General features: G+C 45.9%; 1 protein-coding gene across 1 annotated transcript in view; it reads left to right on the plus strand.

Annotated features, from left to right (window-relative positions):
• Positions 1–20,633, plus strand: part of LOC107188962 — a 32,147-nt gene extending 11,514 nt beyond the window's left edge. Inside the window, exons 4-15 of the mRNA XM_015577366.1 lie at positions 139–1,029; positions 14,142–14,320; positions 14,404–14,620; positions 14,714–14,964; positions 15,061–15,284; positions 15,367–15,523; positions 15,728–16,008; positions 16,079–16,210; positions 18,006–18,233; positions 18,316–18,513; positions 18,698–18,745; positions 18,858–20,633. Of these exons, the coding sequence (XP_015432852.1) occupies positions 139–1,029; positions 14,142–14,320; positions 14,404–14,620; positions 14,714–14,964; positions 15,061–15,284; positions 15,367–15,523; positions 15,728–16,008; positions 16,079–16,210; positions 18,006–18,233; positions 18,316–18,513; positions 18,698–18,745; positions 18,858–19,709 (3,658 nt within the window). The 3' untranslated portion in view covers positions 19,710–20,633. The remainder of the gene's footprint in view (positions 1–138; positions 1,030–14,141; positions 14,321–14,403; positions 14,621–14,713; positions 14,965–15,060; positions 15,285–15,366; positions 15,524–15,727; positions 16,009–16,078; positions 16,211–18,005; positions 18,234–18,315; positions 18,514–18,697; positions 18,746–18,857) is intronic.
• Positions 20,634–20,997: the final 364 nt, after the last annotated feature.

The following is a 20,997-nucleotide window of genomic DNA, read 5'->3' on the forward strand; positions in this document are numbered from 1 at the left end:
TCGAGTTCAGTTGAACAGTAGTATCGGTAGAAACATTGAGGATGGAAGAGACGAAACTTCCGAATCGAAGTGTGCGTCTTGGATATACATATAAGAGATTGAGTGAGCGGCGTGTTAAAGTAAAGCGGTTGTTTACAGGTTCTCGAGAGAGGAAGGATTGGATACGAATCCGGAGGATGGGTGTTCCGAGTGCTCGGAAGTAGACTGGTCGTGGCTGGAGGAAGTGGAGTGTCCACGGGCTGCGGAAGCATCGTTAACACCCGTTGTGGTTGACACGGTTCAGGAGAACACAGAACAAGATCGAGGGGGGAGTGCATCCCCCACCAGGGATAATGCAAGGCGCAGGCGCGGCTGCGAGCATCGTGCAACCGATGCGGGCTGCAGTGCCGCGATGTCCGTGTCCGGGACGGCAAAGTCCCTGGTGGTCGGTGGTTCGCGATGGTCCGACGACCAACTGTCCGATCGCGACGCGGAGAACGATCACGATCACGATGAGGCGGTGCGTTGCAACGGGAGCAACGAGACCGTTGCTCGTGAGACACGCGACAATGCCGCTGCCACGCTCGTTAATTCTTGGGTGAGAGCCTCTATGAGACGTCTGCGGCATTTGAGATTACCGGAGGGCAACGAGCGGCAACATAGCTGCGATTCATCGAACAATCGTCGTGGCGGTGTCGCGTCCGCGCCGAACTCTTTACCGGATATCGCGTTGATCGCACCGGAGGTGCTGGCCGCGCAGACAAACGGCACTTCTGGGACCCTCCTCAGACCATCGAGTGCTCCGGTCCGTAATGTGAACAGTTCGAGCGTGGTGCCACCGCGCAGGGGTGGTAGACAGTTCAGGGGAAGTCGATCGCAGGCCAGCGGAAACCGCGAGGTGTCATCCAGGCAAAGCAGCGTTCTGTCCGGGACCAGCGGCAGCGATACCACCACATCGAGCACGACAACGTGTTCAAGCTCTTTTGACGGTGCTCCCACGAGTCCAACTTCCAGCACGGTGACTAGTCCGCAGCGTATCGCTTCCAGACGGTAAGTCCCCCGACATCAATGTCCATTTTCACTCTCGTTCGTGTATACAGTCTCGAACTTGTCCGACAAATCGAGGGGCCACTGACTTTACAGTTTATGGAAATATTTATCCCAGCATCCTTCGTTTCCTTAATGACTTCCCAGGCATGGTTGCCGAATGCAATTAGATCGCCGGTGAAATATCGCGAAGTCGCGGGTTGATCATCTTTCGTCCAATTCTGTTACCACACTCACCGGAAACAAGAATCGGCTTAACGAGTTAGCTGCTGCCGGTTGCTCGTCCAAGCTTGACACTGCTTGCGCTTTGAATCCCTCTTACGCAAACCGTCGATACACTTCGTGGGCAAGGTGTTAGGAAATTAATCCAATTAATTACTTCCACAAGGGATTGTTCTACTAACGTACGTACTCGGGGCAATTGCGTGATCTCCTGTTATTCTTTCTTCAATAGATCGTTGATCCGATTGAGATTTGATTAACTCAAGAGAATCAAAACAGATAATACATACAGCAGTAGCGTTGTTAATGGTTTGCGGGCACAACAAAAAGAACGTCCTTGATTCTTTTAATTATTAAATTAATATACAGTCAACGTCTATGCACGAAAATATGGACCCGAGACATAGAAGCGCGCACGTTAAGAATAATTGACGACGGGAATTGCAACAACTTTTGCTAGTCCGTGGTACTGGTTGTGTATGCGCGCTTTACATTTCCGCCACGAATTCACGCGGGGTTTGACGCAACGTGTTACGACGCCCGTGCCTGCCTGACAATCGAACCGAGTACAGTTTTCTTCGTGTACGTTAATTAATAATTTTCCGTCGTACGCGTATCCCGTATAAATTGATCGATACATTGGTAGGTTGATCGTTGCACCATCGAATACAGAGAATGTCTCCTTTCACGCTAGTGTCAATTATCAAATAGCTTGGACCTTAACGTTCGTATTTACCGCCGAGAAGCGTACGGTTCGCGTAAGAATAGCTTTTACCGCGAAAGCGTAATCGTTTTCGTCGATCGTTCTTGAGAAACGGAGTAGACGACGTTGCGTGCGATTTGATCGTCGTCGTGCCCGTAAGGGTCGATGATCCCGATCGCTCGGAGATTGTTTCGCCGTCGATGAACCGTGTAACCTGTTGCGCAATCCACGATCTAGCGTCGTGGAGCAACATCTCCCCCGACGGAGAAGTCGGAACAAGTTCCGTATACAGCCTGTACACCCGACGTGAGAAAATTTCACGCGGCGAATCGCGTAAATCGTTCCGAATTCCAACTCTATATAACGATCAGTCTTCTCCTCGAGTCATTTCCTGGAAATTCTTCCACTAGGCGCGAGCCTGAGTGAACTGCTTCGAACTATATTTTCCAACTCGAGGAAGCAGCTCCACGTTACGCAACCTCGATACACACTTGTCTTGATGCCTTATTAATTTTTCAACAAAAGATCGATAAATTCGTGCGAACAAAGTTGGTCGACGCGACTCTCGTGAAGTTTCACGCGTTGAAAGCCCCGCCGCGGTGATCGAACGCGAACGGGACTGGCTTTCTTTTGTAATTCGATGGTTCGAGCGTGCGTGTTGTCTGTCGAACCAGCGGAATTAAGTAACGTTTCGCGTGTCATTCTCTAGCCGGTCTGTCGGAGCGAACGAAAACGGTTTCTCTGTTGACGAACACCACCGGACGGCGATCCCAAATGCCGTCGTGGAGTAATTCACCGATTAACCGACGGTGGTGGCGATTCCCGAGAATCGAGAAAGTTCAAAGAAACGTTTGTCCCGCGGACCGTGACCGTCCTCGGTCTATCAAAATTCTCGACGTTCTACGCCCACGCTGCTTCGTCGATCCTTGACGGAGGCCCCGTAGCAACCGTAAAGAACTACCACCTGCCTGTTTGTTTGTCCGAAAATTATATCGTCTCGTGACAGCAGGTATTGTTAATATTCCGCGTTTGTATTTAAATACAACCACGGAACATGTAATTGGCTTGGTTCGCGAACAATGAGAGTTGTTTTTGGGTCAGTGGTATTACGGGAACCACGAGGCTTCGGGTCAACGGTACTGCCCGATGTAGATCCCTTAACGGTATACGGTTGTAATAATCACGGCGTTGTCTTCTCTTTAGATTTTCATAAATGCACAACGATTCACGGGGCAAGGCATTCTGTGGGAATTAAGGATCGTAGATTTTTGCGGTTCCCTCGAAATCTGGTCGATCGCCATTTTTCCGCGTACGTATACATTGGCGTAACTAAGTATGGGGCCGGGTGGGTCTGGGCCCCCCGTCCAGAAGTTATGGAAATATATAAAAAAAAACATTCGGCAGTTGGCAAAATCTTATGTTATAAAAAATAAATACATGGTCCGAAATGCAATACGCAATGTAACTAAGTGCAAAAAATACAATACTATCAATTGAAATACAATATAATCAATTGAAAGGTAATCAATTAAATTACGTACAGATGCCTGATGGGCAGTGTTATGAGCGAAAGTCAGGGGCCCCCCATCCCTAGAAAAAAATTCTAGTTATGCCAATGTACGTATATCCCCTCGTGTAGAATGAGAATCGAAAGTTTAATTGGAAAAGTGAAATAAAAGAGACAGACTTTCGAGTATGTACGTAGGTATTTTGAAAGGAGTGCTGGAACAGCATTTACATTACAGTGCATACACACGTACACCACCAACATTTCTTCTTATTGATTATTTCCCAAGCGGAGCTGTTGCCTTTGTTCAAGTCCACATCGATAGCCAGGTTATATCTAACACCAACGCGAGTCGTCGTGTACGCTCTAACGATTTTTTCTTATCAACAAGAGCGAACAAAATACGGCGACTCCGCCGCTACTACCTTTTCTGCGTAAAAACAGTTTTCCTTGTCTTTCGTTTTCACGCATGTTTTCGAACTGTGACGGACTATCGATAACATAATATCGTTATGCAACGTAACTATAAATATTTATATCGTTGTCCAACGAGGACTCGAAAATGCCGAGGTAAGCAGTTTAACGTGAACGAGCCCAGAGGGAGATACAGTTATAAGAATAGTCAACCGTATTTAGAAAAGAAAGTACACTAAAATTTCTACTGTCATGGAACCATGGAGATAAAGTTGCCTCCTTTTCTCGTACGATCTGATTGCACCAGATAAAAAGATTCATCGTATTCGTAGATGTTGTTAACGAGCGGCCAACCGGTTTCACTCACCCCTATGCCTGTGTTTCTCGTTACGCGAACTTTCCCCGTGAATTTTAAAAGTTATTTTTCGTTTTCATTTTCCGTTGAATTTCTCGCGCTAGAAACTTCCAGGCGACTATAGAAGACCGTACTGGATTAAACAATTTAGAAGATTTTAAACGATTCAGTGAAAATTATTATATCTACACATCGCGCACCTTGGTGTAACGTTCGAAGTCACGAAGTCAATGTCTGTCCGCAGAATGTTCGGGGAAAGTTGGAATCGCATCTGGCATAGCTATAGTTCGAAAACGATTCGAGACAATTACAGAAGTTTGACAAGCGTTATCGTTCAGGCACGATGAACCGTACCCCGTTTCACTGACGTCTCGTGCTGGCTGTGAACGATTTTACCAGAATGAACAATCGACACGATGCCAATGTGTGGAAAAGAATATCATAGAATCGTCGCTCGTAACCACCAGACGACGACAATATATATGCGTCCTTCTTTATCGAGATTAAACTATACGTTCGATATAATGACGAATTCGATAAAATCGTATTATTCCAGATTTCCTTTCATTTGCTATCGAGAATTTCGTAAAACTCGTCTGGAAACGTGACTCGTCCGTTTGTAGTCACGATTGAAATGTCACCGACACATCATTGCGTCTTTCGCAACGACAAAAGACGATCGTATCGGCGCGTTTCACCTCCATTCAATGGAAAACCGTCTCTGGTTCCCCTATCCGGACGAGCCTGACCGTGTTCGCCATCGTAATTCGTGGGTGGGTTTAGGTTTAGGTCAACGTCCTTCTCGTCGCAGTGGTTCTACTCCCGAACCAGGTAGAACGATTATGCCCAGTGTTCTATACGATACGTTATATGTTAATGAAAAGACTGTTTTTAATTGCTGCCTCTCACTACTGTATGCGTGTTCATCGGCCAGGTGATGCATACACCCGCATCGCATAATAACTGCACCGACGCTTGGCGATTGTATGGGCGTGCACACGTTTATTTCTCCTTCTTCCCTGTTTTCTCTTCCTTTCTCTCTCTCTCTACCCCCACCCCCTTTCTGTTCATTTTCTCGGCTGTGTTGTACAATAGTGGTCAGCTAGTGCGTGGCTCCGGTTCACCTTCCTACGCACTGTCATTGTCTGCGGCACGTCGGATGCAACTGCATACGTGTCTTGTACGCATCCACGTACATTGAATACGAAAACACCGACGAAAACTCGAGTTACAAATGTGTCACTTGCGAAACGATACGTATCAAAACTCATTACTCCGATCCATTGTAACCTATCTCGAACGAACACAGAGACATACGAGCAGGTTATATACCTGGTGCAGTAAGTCTTCGATGAGTGTTCGAACGCTACTCGGCACTGAACATTAAATATTTCGTAAACTAATTTCCATATGCGGCTGAAACAAATATCAGAATTCCAGGCTCTATCACCGTGCTAAACAGAATTAAAAAGTCATGTTACATCTGGGGATTTCTTCTTGCTAGTTCCGAAGAGCCTTCGAGCATTCATCGAGGATTTACTATATTGACACGGTAACACGGCGAATCTTATCGTGGCTAACATGGGAATGCAGTTAACATTATCGCATACGACTCCAAGGAGACGGGAATGAAGCCTAAAGATAGCATCGGAGCTTGAACGATCATCCCGGAAATTCTTCGAGCTCGAAAGCCTGTCTATTTATGTATGATTCCAGCGCGAATGAATGGTGTGTCGATTCATAGGTTGACCAGGCTCTCGATCCATATATAGTAATTCGTCGCGAAAAGTGATAGCTCGCCGGAGATGTAATAATCGAGATATAATGTCACAAAATGTAATTCCCTCGTCGTTAAGTGTTTTTCGTCCGAGGAAGTCTGCAGGAAATTATTTGGTCCTCTGCTTACGTCGAGATTCGTCGTTGATCTAAAACCTCGAATCGTTAAAGAGCCATTACCGACTTATTCGAGACGAATGAACGTTACCATTGAGGATGTATTCGATAAATAACTAACAAGTGATTGGACTGCAGCGACCTCGAGTGTAATTAGGAAAACACTTTGAAAAATGATTACTCGGTACGACTGATATCTGAGCTGCTCCTTAAAAGACCTTAATTACGCGATAGCTGTATGTACGTGTGCATGCTCGTAAAGCGAGCTTTATGGCGGGTGCTACATCGTGATCAAAACCGAAGCAGCGGCTACGTAATTACGCGAATGAAAGAAGCAGCGAAGCGAAATTTAATGGGCGCTTTGCGATAATTGTTATAGTTGCTGCCGCGAGTGCTGTTGCGTCTGAGAAACGTTAACGGGTTGTCGGTGGATAAGGTAAAACGGGGATCTATTAGCAGCGTCTACGTATCATTCGATTGTTCTCTGCGTGATTCGATCACCAGACGCCTCCAAGGTTCTTGTAAAATGCGTACCGAAACCCACGCAGGATCGTTAAGATCATCTCGCGATGGTCGCGCGCGTAATTTCCCAGAAAGTGGGAGGGCGATCGTTGAAAGTAATCCGATGATATCGTATAAAACTTTGCTCGTTTACGAACACGCCTGATTTCCCGTTGGAATTGCCAAGATTTTTCTGTCCTTTCAAGTGTTCACCAGTATCAAATTTCAGTCGCGTCACGGGATAAAGAGAGAAATATTGGTATACATATCTGGGCCCCAGAGTGTATTAAGCCCACTTTTAACAACAAATGACATTTTACATGTTTCCTGTATCAAATGTTTCACTGTTTCCGATAGTAAAACTACTTTGTTCGGAGTCCAATCTACACGATTATTGTCCAGAGGTTATTCCCACCACTGGGAGGGAGGGGTCGTGGAACCTCTGAAGCGCATACTTTGCTGCCCCTCTTCTTTAATAAACGCGAACGAAACGTATCCATCTAAAAATGATCTTGAATGAACTTTTATGAAAGCACGTGGAACGACAAGACAGGTCTTTACACCTATACGTATAAACCGCTGACCGGCCGTATTACGTGTGGTTTTCGGTTCTACTCGTTTTATTTAAACTGGACTTGGGTATAGAGCGTTTCAGGGTAGAAGCGTGTCCCGCGGATATTTTTCTGCGGTCGAGAACGAGACGAAACTGAGACGAAAGTCGTCTCGTGCCTGCCTGGTTTCTGCGGTATTGTTACCATCTCGTGCGCGTGGTCGACGAACAAAGTTCAAATGGAATATCTCGAATCGACCACGGATTGTAACGATAAAACGGTCGAATTATATTATAAACGACACTGGGCAAATTTTCAATCCAAATCTTTTTCGTTTTCTTTGTCGTTGTGTTACATCATCGACACAGGTGTTACGCAGGTTTGTACGCAACAACGCCTCGCGGTGGTTCGGCATGAATGGACAGTTGCCTTTGTTGCCACGGTTTCGTCTTCGTTCGCGACGTATCGATTTGCGATTCAGTAACAATTGCTGAACGCGCATTGGTCAGGTTTCTGCGATCCAATTTCAGACGTCGCGTGGCTCGCGATGTGGGTCATCGCGCTCGTTGTATTAAACGGACGGTTTTCCTCGACGGGGCGTTGCACCCACTCATTTTCGAAAATCATCAAAATTAACGTTTCACTGCGAACGTTTCCATCGTATCGCGTGCGTGGTTTTCGTCTGCGATTCTCCGGTTCCTCGCGGAGGGTCGGAAAAGCCAACCGTTCTCGTGTTTATCGAAACACATTTCTTGTTTCGAAGGCATTTAAAGTTGCGTCTTTCATCTTTAAATACGATTCTGGTGGAAAACTGTTGGCATGTAACGGATCGACAGACGTGTACCGTTTACGATTGGTAGTTATCCTCTCGTCGCCGTTGCTTTATCGTTCAACGAACTTGGCAAATCCGTGTGCGTTCCGTTTCGAAGTTCTCGGAAACAGTACTCTATCGATCTTGACGATTCAACGGTAAACGTCGAATACTTGGATACCTCTTTTAATTCTAGAAACGCAACGATCAATCGTGATCGCGAAAGATCGGGGCCCAGGTAAGACATTGCATCGCGGTATAAATAAAGCTTCGCGAGATGCACTTGCACACCGATGCATCATCGGTTGCAGCACGTGCAAGCGAACGCGGCCACCTCCTGTTTTCGCTGCTGTCCTGATACCGCGGAACAGCTGCACCGACGTATCGGATCGGTGTTGTTCGCGCGACTACAAAAAAAAAAAAAAAATGACATAAAAGGAGAGCACCTTTACTCACGGATTGGAAACGAAGCGTTAACTCGAGTTTCAGGGTTTTAATTCACTTTCGAAGGCCGTCGTTTCGATTGTTTATCCTCGGAATAAATTCTTTCTCAATCCAATTCGTATCGCCTATCGCAACCTTACGACGCTAATGACGTTTCATAATATCGTCAACAAACACGAAACACGAGCCGGTTGCTTGCACGAAACGAAAATTAATGTACGCAACGGACGAATCGGCTTGCACACGTCTACGTTGTTTACAGTTTAGTCGGTCGATTATAGTTTCTTTTTAAAGGAAAACTGACTGAGCGGTAACTATACAAATCCGTACGACTGGGGAAAATGATTTTAACTACAGTAGACGTCAACGAATTAAATTAACACTAGAACTACCGACGATAACGTATAGCGATTTCTACCGGATTGATAAACATGACAAATTTTTGAAAATATATAAATTTATAAATCAACTAATTTCTTCAGTTTCGTAGTGCAATAAAAGTAGTAAAAGATCTGAGAAAATACATTGCTCCCAGAATGGGTGAGATGTAAACGTATCGACGATTTCGGGGCCTTTTCAATACCCGTGAGATTCGGGTAATGATCGATATCGATTATACGAACGATGGAGAACAGGCAACGATCAATGACGATGATGATCGTAACGCCTCCCGTGGAACGATCGAAGGATCGGTTGCGGCCGAGCGTATACACGTGCGCTCGTCTGTCTGTCTGCCTGCCGCACCTGTCACGTGATGCCGAGCAGGTACAGTTACAGTTATACATTGGCTTCAGAGGGATTCTACGTACGCGGCGGTTCACCGGCAATAGTTTCGACCAGTACAGCACGAACGACCGCGGAATCCTGAAGGTTTGTTCGTAGTAACAAGTGAGACACGTTGCGTCGCGCCGGTTAACCATGAAAAGTTGAACAAACGCGTACCGGTTTACGATTCTTTTCGTTCCGTCCTCCACAGTTCGCGGGCTTCATCGGTGTAAATCGTTCCACAGAATGGCACAGAACAGTATTGTTTTAAAATGGAAGTGAATGGAACGCAAGCTGGTACATTCAACCGTGTTTGCTCATTCGACGGTTAACAGTTTTTCTTTTGCATTGGTTTCGAGGCAAGCGGATAATAATTCGTGCAACGAAGCGAGTGTACAGAAGTGTACCGTGTACCGTGACGGTGCGCAAACTGCCATCGTGTGCCTGTTCGTACATTTCATTTTCAAAGGTTCCCGTCAAAAGTCCGTTCCCAGGTGGATACGTTTTCGTTGCGGGCATCCGATCGGAGTTTCCACAAAGGACGACCGTGTAAAGCAGTGGTTTCGATCGAATTTCATAGTATACTTAGCTGGTGAAAGGTGACGTCAATTATTTAGACGACGACTTTAGGCTCGAGCAATCTGCAGAGCTGTATTTATTAACGAATGCGGTAACTCGAAGCTGAAAAGTTTTACGTGCACGCGAATTAACGTCGCTTGTTGAAAAAACGTGCGAAGACACACGAAGAATCTCGAGTTCCGTTGGCGATTCCCGCGGGGAATGCTAACGTCGCGGCGAAATTCGGAGGAACGGGGAACATCGTCGGCCTGAGTAACGTAACGAAGCGATACGCGTCGGTCTTCCAAGGATTATCGCCTGGAGCGTGGTATTAGTCGCCGGTAGATGTTGGTCGGGCACGGGTTGTCTTACCCGCAGTAGCCTTGCGATCGATCGTCGTCTCGTCGTGAAGCCACGTGCTAAGAACTTCACGTATCGTCGTTCCCACCACGAAGAGACTCCAATATCCTGGCAGTGGAAATATCTTCCGCGATTCTCTTGGAAAGTTCGACGATTTACTCCCTTATCCGCGGAAAAACGATCCTAAACGGATTAAAAACGTATAAAATCTATCCGTACTGTAACCCCAGTTGAAAACGATTACCGAAACCACCGTACCTGACGTCCAACCGAACCGATCCGATCCAGAATCGACGAGATAACTGCATTGCGGCGTGTACACGGTTTCAAGCGTGATTATCGATCGACCACGAGGAGAACGTCGATGTTCGCTACTTGGAAATATATACTGTTTTCGAAATCGTACAGACAAGAGACACAGTCGACTGGAATTCGATTCGATCGTGAACTATGGCCGACTAAAATGTCACACCGTCTTTGAACAGTCAGTGTAAACACGGGACGAAGTTTGCTGGAATAAGCCGCGCGAAGGGAAGAACGTGTCTAAAGTGTTTCGATTCGAGCCCCGTGAAACCGAACAGGCGGTGGAGAAAGACGGTGGAGTTTGTTTTCCGCGACAAAGGAAATCGTCGTGAAGACGAAGAGACGAAACACGACGTTTCGCGCGAACGCGAAAACAGGTCAAGAGTCGATCTTGCGATCGAGATAATAGAGAGAAAGAGAGTCTAGAGGAGACTAGCGAAGCCGTAAAATCCGTCTCTGGAGAGCGAGAGCAGACCGGAAAGCCACGGGTTTTGAAATTTCGATTGTTCTTGGCTCGTTAAACGGGCAACAACGTCGGAGGAACCTTGAAGATTCCGGGACTGGTGTTTTCGCACGATTTTCCTATCCCCCGCCCGTCGTTTTCTCGGAGCTCGTCACCGCTCGAAGATGCATCGGGATTTGTGTACGGGAAAAAAGACGATAAAGTTTCACGGAGATTAGTGTGAACGGTTGCCATCGTCCCTCCACTTCCTGGTTTTTTTTGTATTGTATCGGTTATCAACGAGCGGACGGAAAGAAGGTAGAAGGACATAGGCGCGATCGAAGGAAGAGGAAAATCGATAGACACCGTGGAAACGGACGAGGTCCGGTCGTTGACATCGTTGGCGTGACATGCGTTCAAGATGAACCACGATCCAACGATCTGCCGCCAGTACTTCTACTGTAGTCAGCGTAGACATCGTATCAGGTACCGATTTCACGGTGACGTTAGATCGTTTAAAATTATGGGGACGAACGTTCGAAAGATTCATCGATCGCGACGATATGCGGTTATGAATCTCGACAGATTCCTCGTGAGTTTGTTATCGCTAACTTTTGAGAAAAAATTGTGAAAACTTACAATCTGCCTCGGTCTCCCCTACATAAAACGGAGCACGTGACGTTATTCACGTTCACCGAGGTCTCGCTACATGCACACGGGTCATAGATTTTTCCACGGAAGAATACGCTCGATCGCGAGAAATCGACGGCAGCGTTGCGACCACTTTTGTCCTCCTTCGTACGGTCGTTTAATTTGATTCGATAGATTCAACCTTAGCCAGATACAGTCGAAAGAAACTATCGACGACTCGTTTTCCTTGAAAGATCGAGTCAAGTCCCTGAAGCTAAGCAGTTGTACGATCAAGGCTCCGAAACTCGGTTCGTAGTCTCTGTCTGTGTTCTTGCGAGGAAAAGCACCGAGAGTAGGGACTGTGCGACGGCGATGGTATTAAACGGAGACACGAACGCCTGGCGATAAACGTGAATCAAGGCTGTTCGAATCTGTCGGGCAGCATAGTGCGAATTAGACACAACTCCCTTAGACGTAAATCCCATCGAATTCTTTCCGTCGACGATGATAAGCGTTTGGGTTAGGGCTGGGTTAGGTACCGACCTGTACACGATCGGTATTTAAAATTCATTTAACACCGATATCGCGTAATGCACGCCAATTGACGTAACTCTCGTCGAATTGTTTCCGTCGACGATGATAAGCGTTTCCTCGACGATCGCAAACGCTAGATTCAACAGCGACCTCTCTCTTTCCATGGGAAAACGGTTACGTGGGCAATTGCCGTCGCGGCTCACTCAAAAGATCCACGGTACTTCGACCCGTGGACTTAAACGAGATAGTCGAGCTCGGTGCGCGAGTAGACGCTTTAAACCTGATCGAAGGCACACAGTCTTCTCAGAGTCGTTTCCCACGGTTTCATTTCGATTCCTGTTACAGAAAACTGACAGAACCTGGAAACACGTTCGTATTTCGAAAAAAATACCATGACACGTTTCTTGATTCACGTAGGTACGCATAGAACGTCAAGGTGTACTACGTATTGTGCACACCGAAAATTCCGATGTTTCTATTTCAAGGCTGAAAGCGAACGTTCCGTTCGGAAATACCTGTTCGTTCGCCGGTACAGAAATGTTTAGCTTCTCCCGAGAACTCGCGAATCGCGCGAAAAGCCATCCGTGAATTTTCTGGGTAAATGTTTCTCTGGCTGCCGCAGGCAAACATTTGCTCGAGTTCGATGTTATCTGGCCCGATTTACGTCGGTATTGTCGTTTTGCCGAAGGATGGAACGAATCGGAGTCGCATGATCACTCGATGGCGCGGACTGCGAGCCGATTCGATGACCGACGACTTCCTGGATCGAGAGGCGTTTCAGGTGTACTTAGTCACCGTGCCGCGCTACGTATACATCGCTCGCTTCTTGCCTTTATATGACGTCTACCGACCAATCATCTCCGAATTCGACGCGTTTCGCCTTGAAAACTCGCAATCCGTGTCTAACCATCGACCAATTATCATACTGGACTCATGACACAGCAGTTCCACAAACGACAGAATTCTATTCTTGGGGAACAAACGTGTACATGTCGTGTTTCTTTCCCGTAACTTAGACCGGGCATTTTAACTTGAATTCCACTGGGACATGGAACACTCGAGGATTATCGCCGCACAAAATCCTTTCGTTCGCGTGTTTCTAATCGCGTGTATTATTAGTCCACGCCGGCTGGAATTATCGTGGTCATTAGAAGCGGTCAGTTTATCGATTAATCGATACGACATCCTGTTTCTGTACACGTTACCCGGGGCTGTTTCGTGTGGATTCGTGGCTGACCTTCGCGTTTTCAGGGCTGAAAGCATACGATTCTTGGACGTCAGAGACCGTTTTTCCTTTGCTACCAGTCAATTTCCTCCAGGATAAGTCGCAGAGCTTTGGGTTCAACGCGTTGCACTCAAAATCTAGGCAGCAATTAATGGTCCGTTTATAATGGAAACGAAAGTTCCTTCGCGTCGGCTAGGAAAACTGGCGTATCTTAACAAAGATCATCCGGGGATCGACGCGATTGCTGGTCCCCATACGCGTATGAATAATTCAGGAATGGTCGTCCGAAACGTCAGAAGGAGTATGAGATTGGTGCAGGGACCACGACAAAGACATACCAAGATTCTGTATTCCTCGAGCGAAACAAGGTCCAGTTGCGTGTTTTTAAGGTGGTTCCGCGTAGGAGCGCACGACCTCTCTTAAGCATTCGCCTCTCTATTTCGCGCTAACGGTACCAACATCGTGATCCTCGATTTGTTATCGACACAGACGCGAAAGATCCGTCGTGGTTCTGTTCCTTTGGATTTTCCAACTCAACAGTATGTCGCGTCTACGACGACCAGGTACTTTTAACGAACAGAGAAATCCCGAACGGCCGTGAATTTTCATCGGTGTGTCAGTGACAAATGAAATGCACCTGCAATCGACCCAGTTTTACGACAAATCGATGCGGCCCCAAGCACGATTACTTTACACACTCCTATCGGGAATCGATAAGTACTCGACGGCACGGGTTACGCTGTGTATCTCGTATTTATGTAATATTTCATATCGTTTTACCGCCTGTTTATTCCTTTCAAATAGCCCATATCGAAACTGGGGAATGAACTTTTCATTTAATGATCCAGTAGCTGTGTTTACTTTTTTTTCTGAATGCACCGTTTGCTTTTTGTTCAGGGTATGCGAAAGGCAAAGAGACGTCGACAGAGACCAAGACAGAGGGGAGGACGAGGACGAAGATGCAAATCCATTGGGAAAGTGGCCGCATGCTCTTAGTCCTGCTTTGGCGTGCCTCAGTTGCACCCTTGGTCTCTTTAATATAAGTAGATTCTCTATACTTAGTATACAATTTGGAGGTGAGTTGAATGGTTATACGAAAGTCTAGCGTCGCCAAACGTTCGTGACAAATGAATTAAATATGATCATGCTTTCCTTTCAGCGAATTTCATTGTACAGTTCCTGATTTTGTCTCTGGTACTGGGCATTCCGCTTTTAACGTTGCACGTGTGCCTCGGGCAAAGACTAGCGGCTGGATCCGTGGATATGTGGAAAATCTCGCCCCTTTTTCAGGGTGTTGGTATAGCTCTCCTAACTGCACAAGCGTTTATCGGTATCTACAGTATCGTCGGTGTGTCTTGGATGTTCGTCTACTTCAGGTACAGTTGTTTTCTTTGCGCGATGCTGGCACAAAGAAAGATTCACCAGCTCCGAAAGATAAAACGAACAAACCGTTTTCTCCATATTTTCAGGGATTCGTTCATAACGAAGCAGGACAAGTACCGATGGGCGGAACCATTCTCTTTGTACAGAGAGGATAAACCTGCACAGAATGCCAGCAGCCTATATAAACTGTACGAAACGGTGCCGGATTATTTTAGCGGGGTCGTTTTGCAAAGACATCACTTGAACGAACCGGACCCTGGTGTCGTGACATTGAAATTTCAAGTAGCTTTTAACTTGGCCGTCGTGTGGATGATCGTGTTCGTTTCTTTGAGCAAAGGTACACACGATCGAATCATCTAGTCTGATCGATATTACGTATTTAAGTATGCTTCTCGAATCGGTGTAACAACGTCCACCAACCAACCATTTTCAGGCTTGAGATCTTACGGGAAAGTCGTTTACGTTTTCACGCTGGTGCCCGTGTTCGGTACTTTGGTTCTGTGCACGAAACTGCTTGGTCTCACACCACCGGGCTCTATACACCAGCTGTTCCCCGCCACCGTTGGTACCGAGTTTTTCATTAACGGAAAATCGTGGGTGGCCGCGTCCATCGAGGTTTTCCTCACCTGGGGATTACTCGGTGCGGCCGCGATGCAGGTAATCTACCGTAGAAAGTAACCGTAAACGTACATTTGTATAACGGGGGAAAGCTTACGCGAAGATGATATCGGTCTTTCAGATAGCAGCCCACAACAAGCACAAGCATCTGCTGCAAAGGGACACGAGCCTCGTGATAGTGTTGACGATAGTGGTTCTGCTTCTTGCTGCTTTTCTGGCGAATACTTGCGTGCAGATACTTAAGCATCATGGATTCGTTTACATTCCTAGTTCATTCGGTGAGTGGTTACACGTTCGGCATCCGACACTATTAATTCTCTTTTGGCATTCGATGAGATTATCTACCTGTTGCGTTCCCAAGTAATGATACATTTGAATTTTCGGCGGTTCGTATCGATTCACGCATCCAATATACATGCATTACCGGGCAAAATTACCAACCGATGGGAATCGAATCCAATAATACCGTGCTTCTATTTCAGAAAGAATATCGTCGTATGTGTTTATGAGGCCGGTAAACCAGCCAGCACCGCCTGGATATAGTAGCACGCCGGAAAGATTTATGGCCCACGCATCGTTCATTGTCGGGGAACGCGTGACTCGTCCCGGAGCGGATTTCAGCGTGGAAGCTGGTTATCAAGCATTGAGACTTTCGACCGAATTGGTTCCCGCGACATTGGCACTGTTGGGAACCGAGCAAGTGTCGCCGTTCTGGGCTGTTCTCTTTTACTTTGTCCTGATTCTATTTGGAATAGCTCAACAGGTATGCGATTTTAATTCTTACCAACGTGTATCAGATCAGAGTGAAGAGCGTGTACTTTCTGGTATTGCAGTTGGCGATATGGCACTGCGTGATAACTGGAATCATGGCTATCAATACAAAAATGATGAAGCTGTGGGAAACTACAATCACCTTCTTCAGCTGCGCCTGCGCTTACATACTAGGATTGCCTATGGCTACGGAGGTAAATACAGATATATTTATTTCGCGCTTGGCTACGATTATCTACGAAACCGTTCAGTTGAAACAAAAAAGTCATGGCCACTATCGTCTGAATAAGCTTAACCTAGTACGTACACCCGTACGACTTAAAATAGACCCGTGTCAGCTCTCTCTTATCAGCCAGACCCCGCGATGTTTTATTTACCATGATAACGGTTACTTGTTCGAGGTCTAACTCGATTAAGCTGTTCATCAGTATCGCTAGAGTCATCGTTGCCGTTCCGGAAAATGAGTGATCGCGTCAATTTCGTGGTACGTCGGAGCATACCTTGTTATTTTTGCAACGAGTTTCTGGAAGAGAGATACTTGCCCGATCACGTGAAACATTGCGGATCGGTTTTGGAAGAATGTCCCTACAAGTGTGGTGTTTACGTGCCTCGAAAGAACATGGACGAGCATGGAAGATCGTGCGAGAGAAACGCTTCCAGTAGAAACAGTCGGGTGAAAGAGGTCCAGGATTCTTTATGGAGGAATAAAGTGTTCTCCGCGCTGACGTTGCTCCGTTCCGCGATTCACAACGAAGAAAGGGAACGCAAAGATCTTCAGGAAAAGATGTCTCAGTACGTAAATCTGCTGCACTCGCAGCAACAGACGATCGACGCTTTGCGACTCGAAATCGCTGAAACGCGATACGATGCCGCGTTGAATCAACGTTTAACTGACTTAGAATTAAGTTGCGACAACATGGAGCAACGTACGAGCATCAGTTTTCAACAGATCTCGGAACAGTTGAAGTTGCTGCACGACGAGTTGACCGACGAACAGAATAAGCACGACGAAGTGTTCGCTAATTGGTGTATAGAATTGAAGGATTTGAAGTCTTTTCTGGCACAGGAAAGCGTACAGGTGACCGGAATGTGGCAGGAACAGCAGCAACTGATTCACGATCTTAAGCTGGAACTAGAAATGAGATGCAAAGACACGAAAGAATTGATGGAGCCTCAGAAGCTATTGGCCGAAAGAGTCGATGCTCTGGGGGAAGAAACGCGAAAGCAATCGGTGATCTTGGCCGATCAGAGGAGCAATATAAAGGGGCTGAAATTTCAAATGAAAGAGAATCTAAAATACCTGGAAGAACTGATCGGAGATAGCTCCAGGTTTAACGCGACGGAGATTGTCGAATGTCGATGCGAACACGAATCTCTCGACCGATTTCCAACTAATGGTCGCCTATTATGGAGAATCGATCGTTACAAAGAAAAGATGTCCGAGGCAAAGGAGAATGACTCCGCTCTTTATAGTCCAAGATTTTCCAACAAAGAATACGGATACGCGTTGAGAGTGGAGCTATTTTTAAACGGTGTAGGACAATGGAAGGACCGACACATCATCGGATGTTTACGCGTGGAAAACAGCAAGTGGGACCCGTTGCTGGATTGGCCCTGTGTTCTCAAAGCTACGGTAACATTGAGGAACCAAGAGAACCCCGCCAATGACTTGAAGAAGCTTGTGAAGGCTGTTGGTCATGGTAAAACAAACCCGGAAAACGTCAACAAAGAATCCGGAATTTATATGTTTATCCCGCATACCACGCTGACTCGGTACTCCGGCTATATTAAAGACAACGCGTTATTTCTGGATATCCAAGTGAAGGATATAAAAACGAGTGCTTCTACGCCGTCTCTCATGTCATAAGTAACCGACGGTTGGCTGATAAAAATCGTTAATATAAATGATAATGTAAATATTCGTAACAGATCATTCGAGGTATGAAAAGTGTTCTGTTTCTTAAAGATTCGTATTCTTTTTGTTCGCAGCTGGGTATACACGTGGTATATTATCTGGACTATACGATCGGTGGTTCGTGGTGGATAATGATTCTATACTTGGTGGAAGTCGGTGCTGTATTCGCGGTACGTGGGCGTCCACACAGCGGTGAGGCGGTCGTCGCCGAATTATTTCCACCCACTGGCCGATGTCTCAGGCACTGGGCCGGCCCCCTCTTGTCGTTTACCTGGAACGTCGTGCTGCCTGTTATTCTTATGGTATGTACACGTGATAAAATTTACATACACACACGAAAGCTACGAACAGGTGTCACGTAACAAATGATTTTCGAATAAACAGGTACTTAGTATCACGGTGTTCAAAAACGCCGGGTTTCGAGAGCTCTACTCTTATCGGCGTACTACCAAAGATTACTGGTCGGTCTGGGCAAGGCAGCTAGGAGCTGCTATTCAGCTGATACCGATATTAACGATACCGGCAGTGGCTATTATACAAACCTGCCGCTATTTAAACAACGGACCACCAGATATATTCGACGTAAGCGTCCCAATACATGTAATAAATTCTTATCGGACATTAAAGTAGAGCGTCGATGTTAGTCAACACGGTAACATGTTGAATTACCTACTACATTTCATTCGAATCATATTTTCATTCTTTCTAACGTGCTAACACTCACTGAAACCGAACAACGCCTTTATTCTGTTTGTGCTAACCGTAGAACAATCAAGTGGAAGTTAACGTAAATCACTGCGAGCAGTGTAACGGAGTAAGTTTTGTCGGTTCCATTAACAAACAGATAGACATTAACGAAAGTGCACATTTTTCTCCTTTCTCCTGGATCACCGTAACGGTGTCCTAATAAAATCATAATGTTGCAGAGAATTCAATTGCTGTACCGGCCTTCCCTGGAGCCGGACGATCCGCGAGATGCTCAGACGCACATAGGAAATGACACGAGTACTAGTATTCACGGTAATGGTATCGTACCGGCAACCACGGAAGTACCGTTTGAGGATCCACCACCAAAGTATACGCCGCCTCCGAGTTACACCACCGCGACGGGGGCAAGGATCGCGAAAATGTTGCGACAAAGTTTTCGGAGAAGCGTGAGACGATTGGCAAACGTGCTTGGGGAGAGTAGCGTGCCCAGACAAAGGCCGGCGCTACAGCCTCCGCCTCCCGATTACGCGACGGTCCTCGTCGAGATGAATCAGGGCAGGCAAACGCAAGATGTTGCAATTCACGTGACCGATGGGAGGACCGAGGTCGGGGACGGTGGCAGTGCGGCCACTGTGATCACTCGGAACAACGTACACGGAAGACATAGGCCTAATACGATCGACAGAACAACGAGGATCGCCGCATCTACGGTTGGATGCACCATCGAGCGGACACACTCGACCTTCGAAAGGACTCGAACACGAACGTCCAACACCGGCTCGTCGAGCAGCTCGAATCTAACCGCGATTGATGTCGCGAATCTACTCCGAAGTAGCATCAGAAGAGGGACTACGCGAACGCAACAGTCTCTGCGTAGAAGCTTCTGCCACGACGAGCCGACGGTTGCGGCCTCCGTCGAGAATCTAGTCGAGGCCGCCGCACCGATCGGCGAAGAATCTTTAGTCCTTCCGAAGGACGTGTCTCTAGTCTCCTCCGACGAACAGAATAATGATTATAGCAACGATAAAAAGACTGCCGTGGAAACGGACGATTCCGTTTCTGTGATATAGACTGTGTCGCCTCTTCAGTTTTATTCGAGGAAAATAAAACCGACCACGGTTGCTCTCGAGAAGTCCTGTTACGCTGCGTCACACACCGATTTCCCTTTTCAAATCTTATCGGAATTTTGGTTCATTAGTCATGTCAAATAGGAATTTCGTTTCGCTAATCTACGTAAGCTGTGTCACGAAATACAAGGACAAATTGTCGATGATGTCATTGATCACGCACGATCGAGCGAGCTATTGATTTTATCTCTTAGACTGAATTCAGTATTTCTTTTCATCTTAATCTTGTCGCGTTCAACAAATAATCGCATAATCTCGATGCTCTATTTATCAGGGTGATTTCGTTATGCGTCAACGGAAGTCAGATAGCGATACAGAGCAAAATGTTCGACGTACTAGTTTCGCGTTCATGGCTGTAAGTTTCGGTGATTTCGCACGATCCCGAGATCCATTAACGTTCAACTCGCTTCGTACCAGTGTATTTTACAACAATTTCAGCATTTATTATCGAGACTGTGCAGATGAAACGTCGATGTAATATACTACTGTAGTCTCCTAGTAGTTTTATTCTAATTAATGTATATAGTTATTTTAACGGATCATCTTACGAGAAATTTGCTTGTTCAGCGTTTCGTTCATTAACATTAATGACCGTTTTATGTTGCAACTGTATAGTCCGTCCAGCGTTTATCGAAAACTACCATATTTCCGGCCAATGCTCGTAAATATTATGATGTTCGTTTATCAGATGGTAAACAGATAAAATATGTATGCTAAACAGTATACGGCAATACTAATAGACGAACTAAAATTCGGCAACAAAAAGCGATGTAAAAAATGTATGATTGTTTACAGAATTATTTAGTTATAGAGTGCCGCAAATATTCTAATTACATTTCGTAAGTGTAACTGCTATACCTGATATTATGGACCATAATAAAGTTTTTATGTTCTTTTGTAAATCTCGACTACTTTCGCTTAAGTCCAGTAAAAAACGATAAGATGGAATTTTTTTTGAAATGTTGATATTATTACGTTTAGCGTTGCATAATTACAGAGGTTACAATTTGTTGGTCAAAGTACAAAGAAACAGTACGGAACATATTTTCTAAATCTTTTTTTTTCCACTAACGCTCGTATAGCACAGTAAGTTTTTTATTAGATGACATTCAAATAATATAAATTCTCCAGTACTTTAGTACTTACATTTAAGCAAACGCAATGTAACTTTGTTACAGAAAGCTTTTCATTTCCGAACGTATACAAAACTAAATAAACTATGTATATTACA

Source organism: Dufourea novaeangliae, unplaced genomic scaffold (genome assembly GCF_001272555.1).
Source record: "Dufourea novaeangliae isolate 0120121106 unplaced genomic scaffold, ASM127255v1 scaffold125, whole genome shotgun sequence".
Taxonomy (NCBI): domain Eukaryota; kingdom Metazoa; phylum Arthropoda; class Insecta; order Hymenoptera; family Halictidae; genus Dufourea; species Dufourea novaeangliae.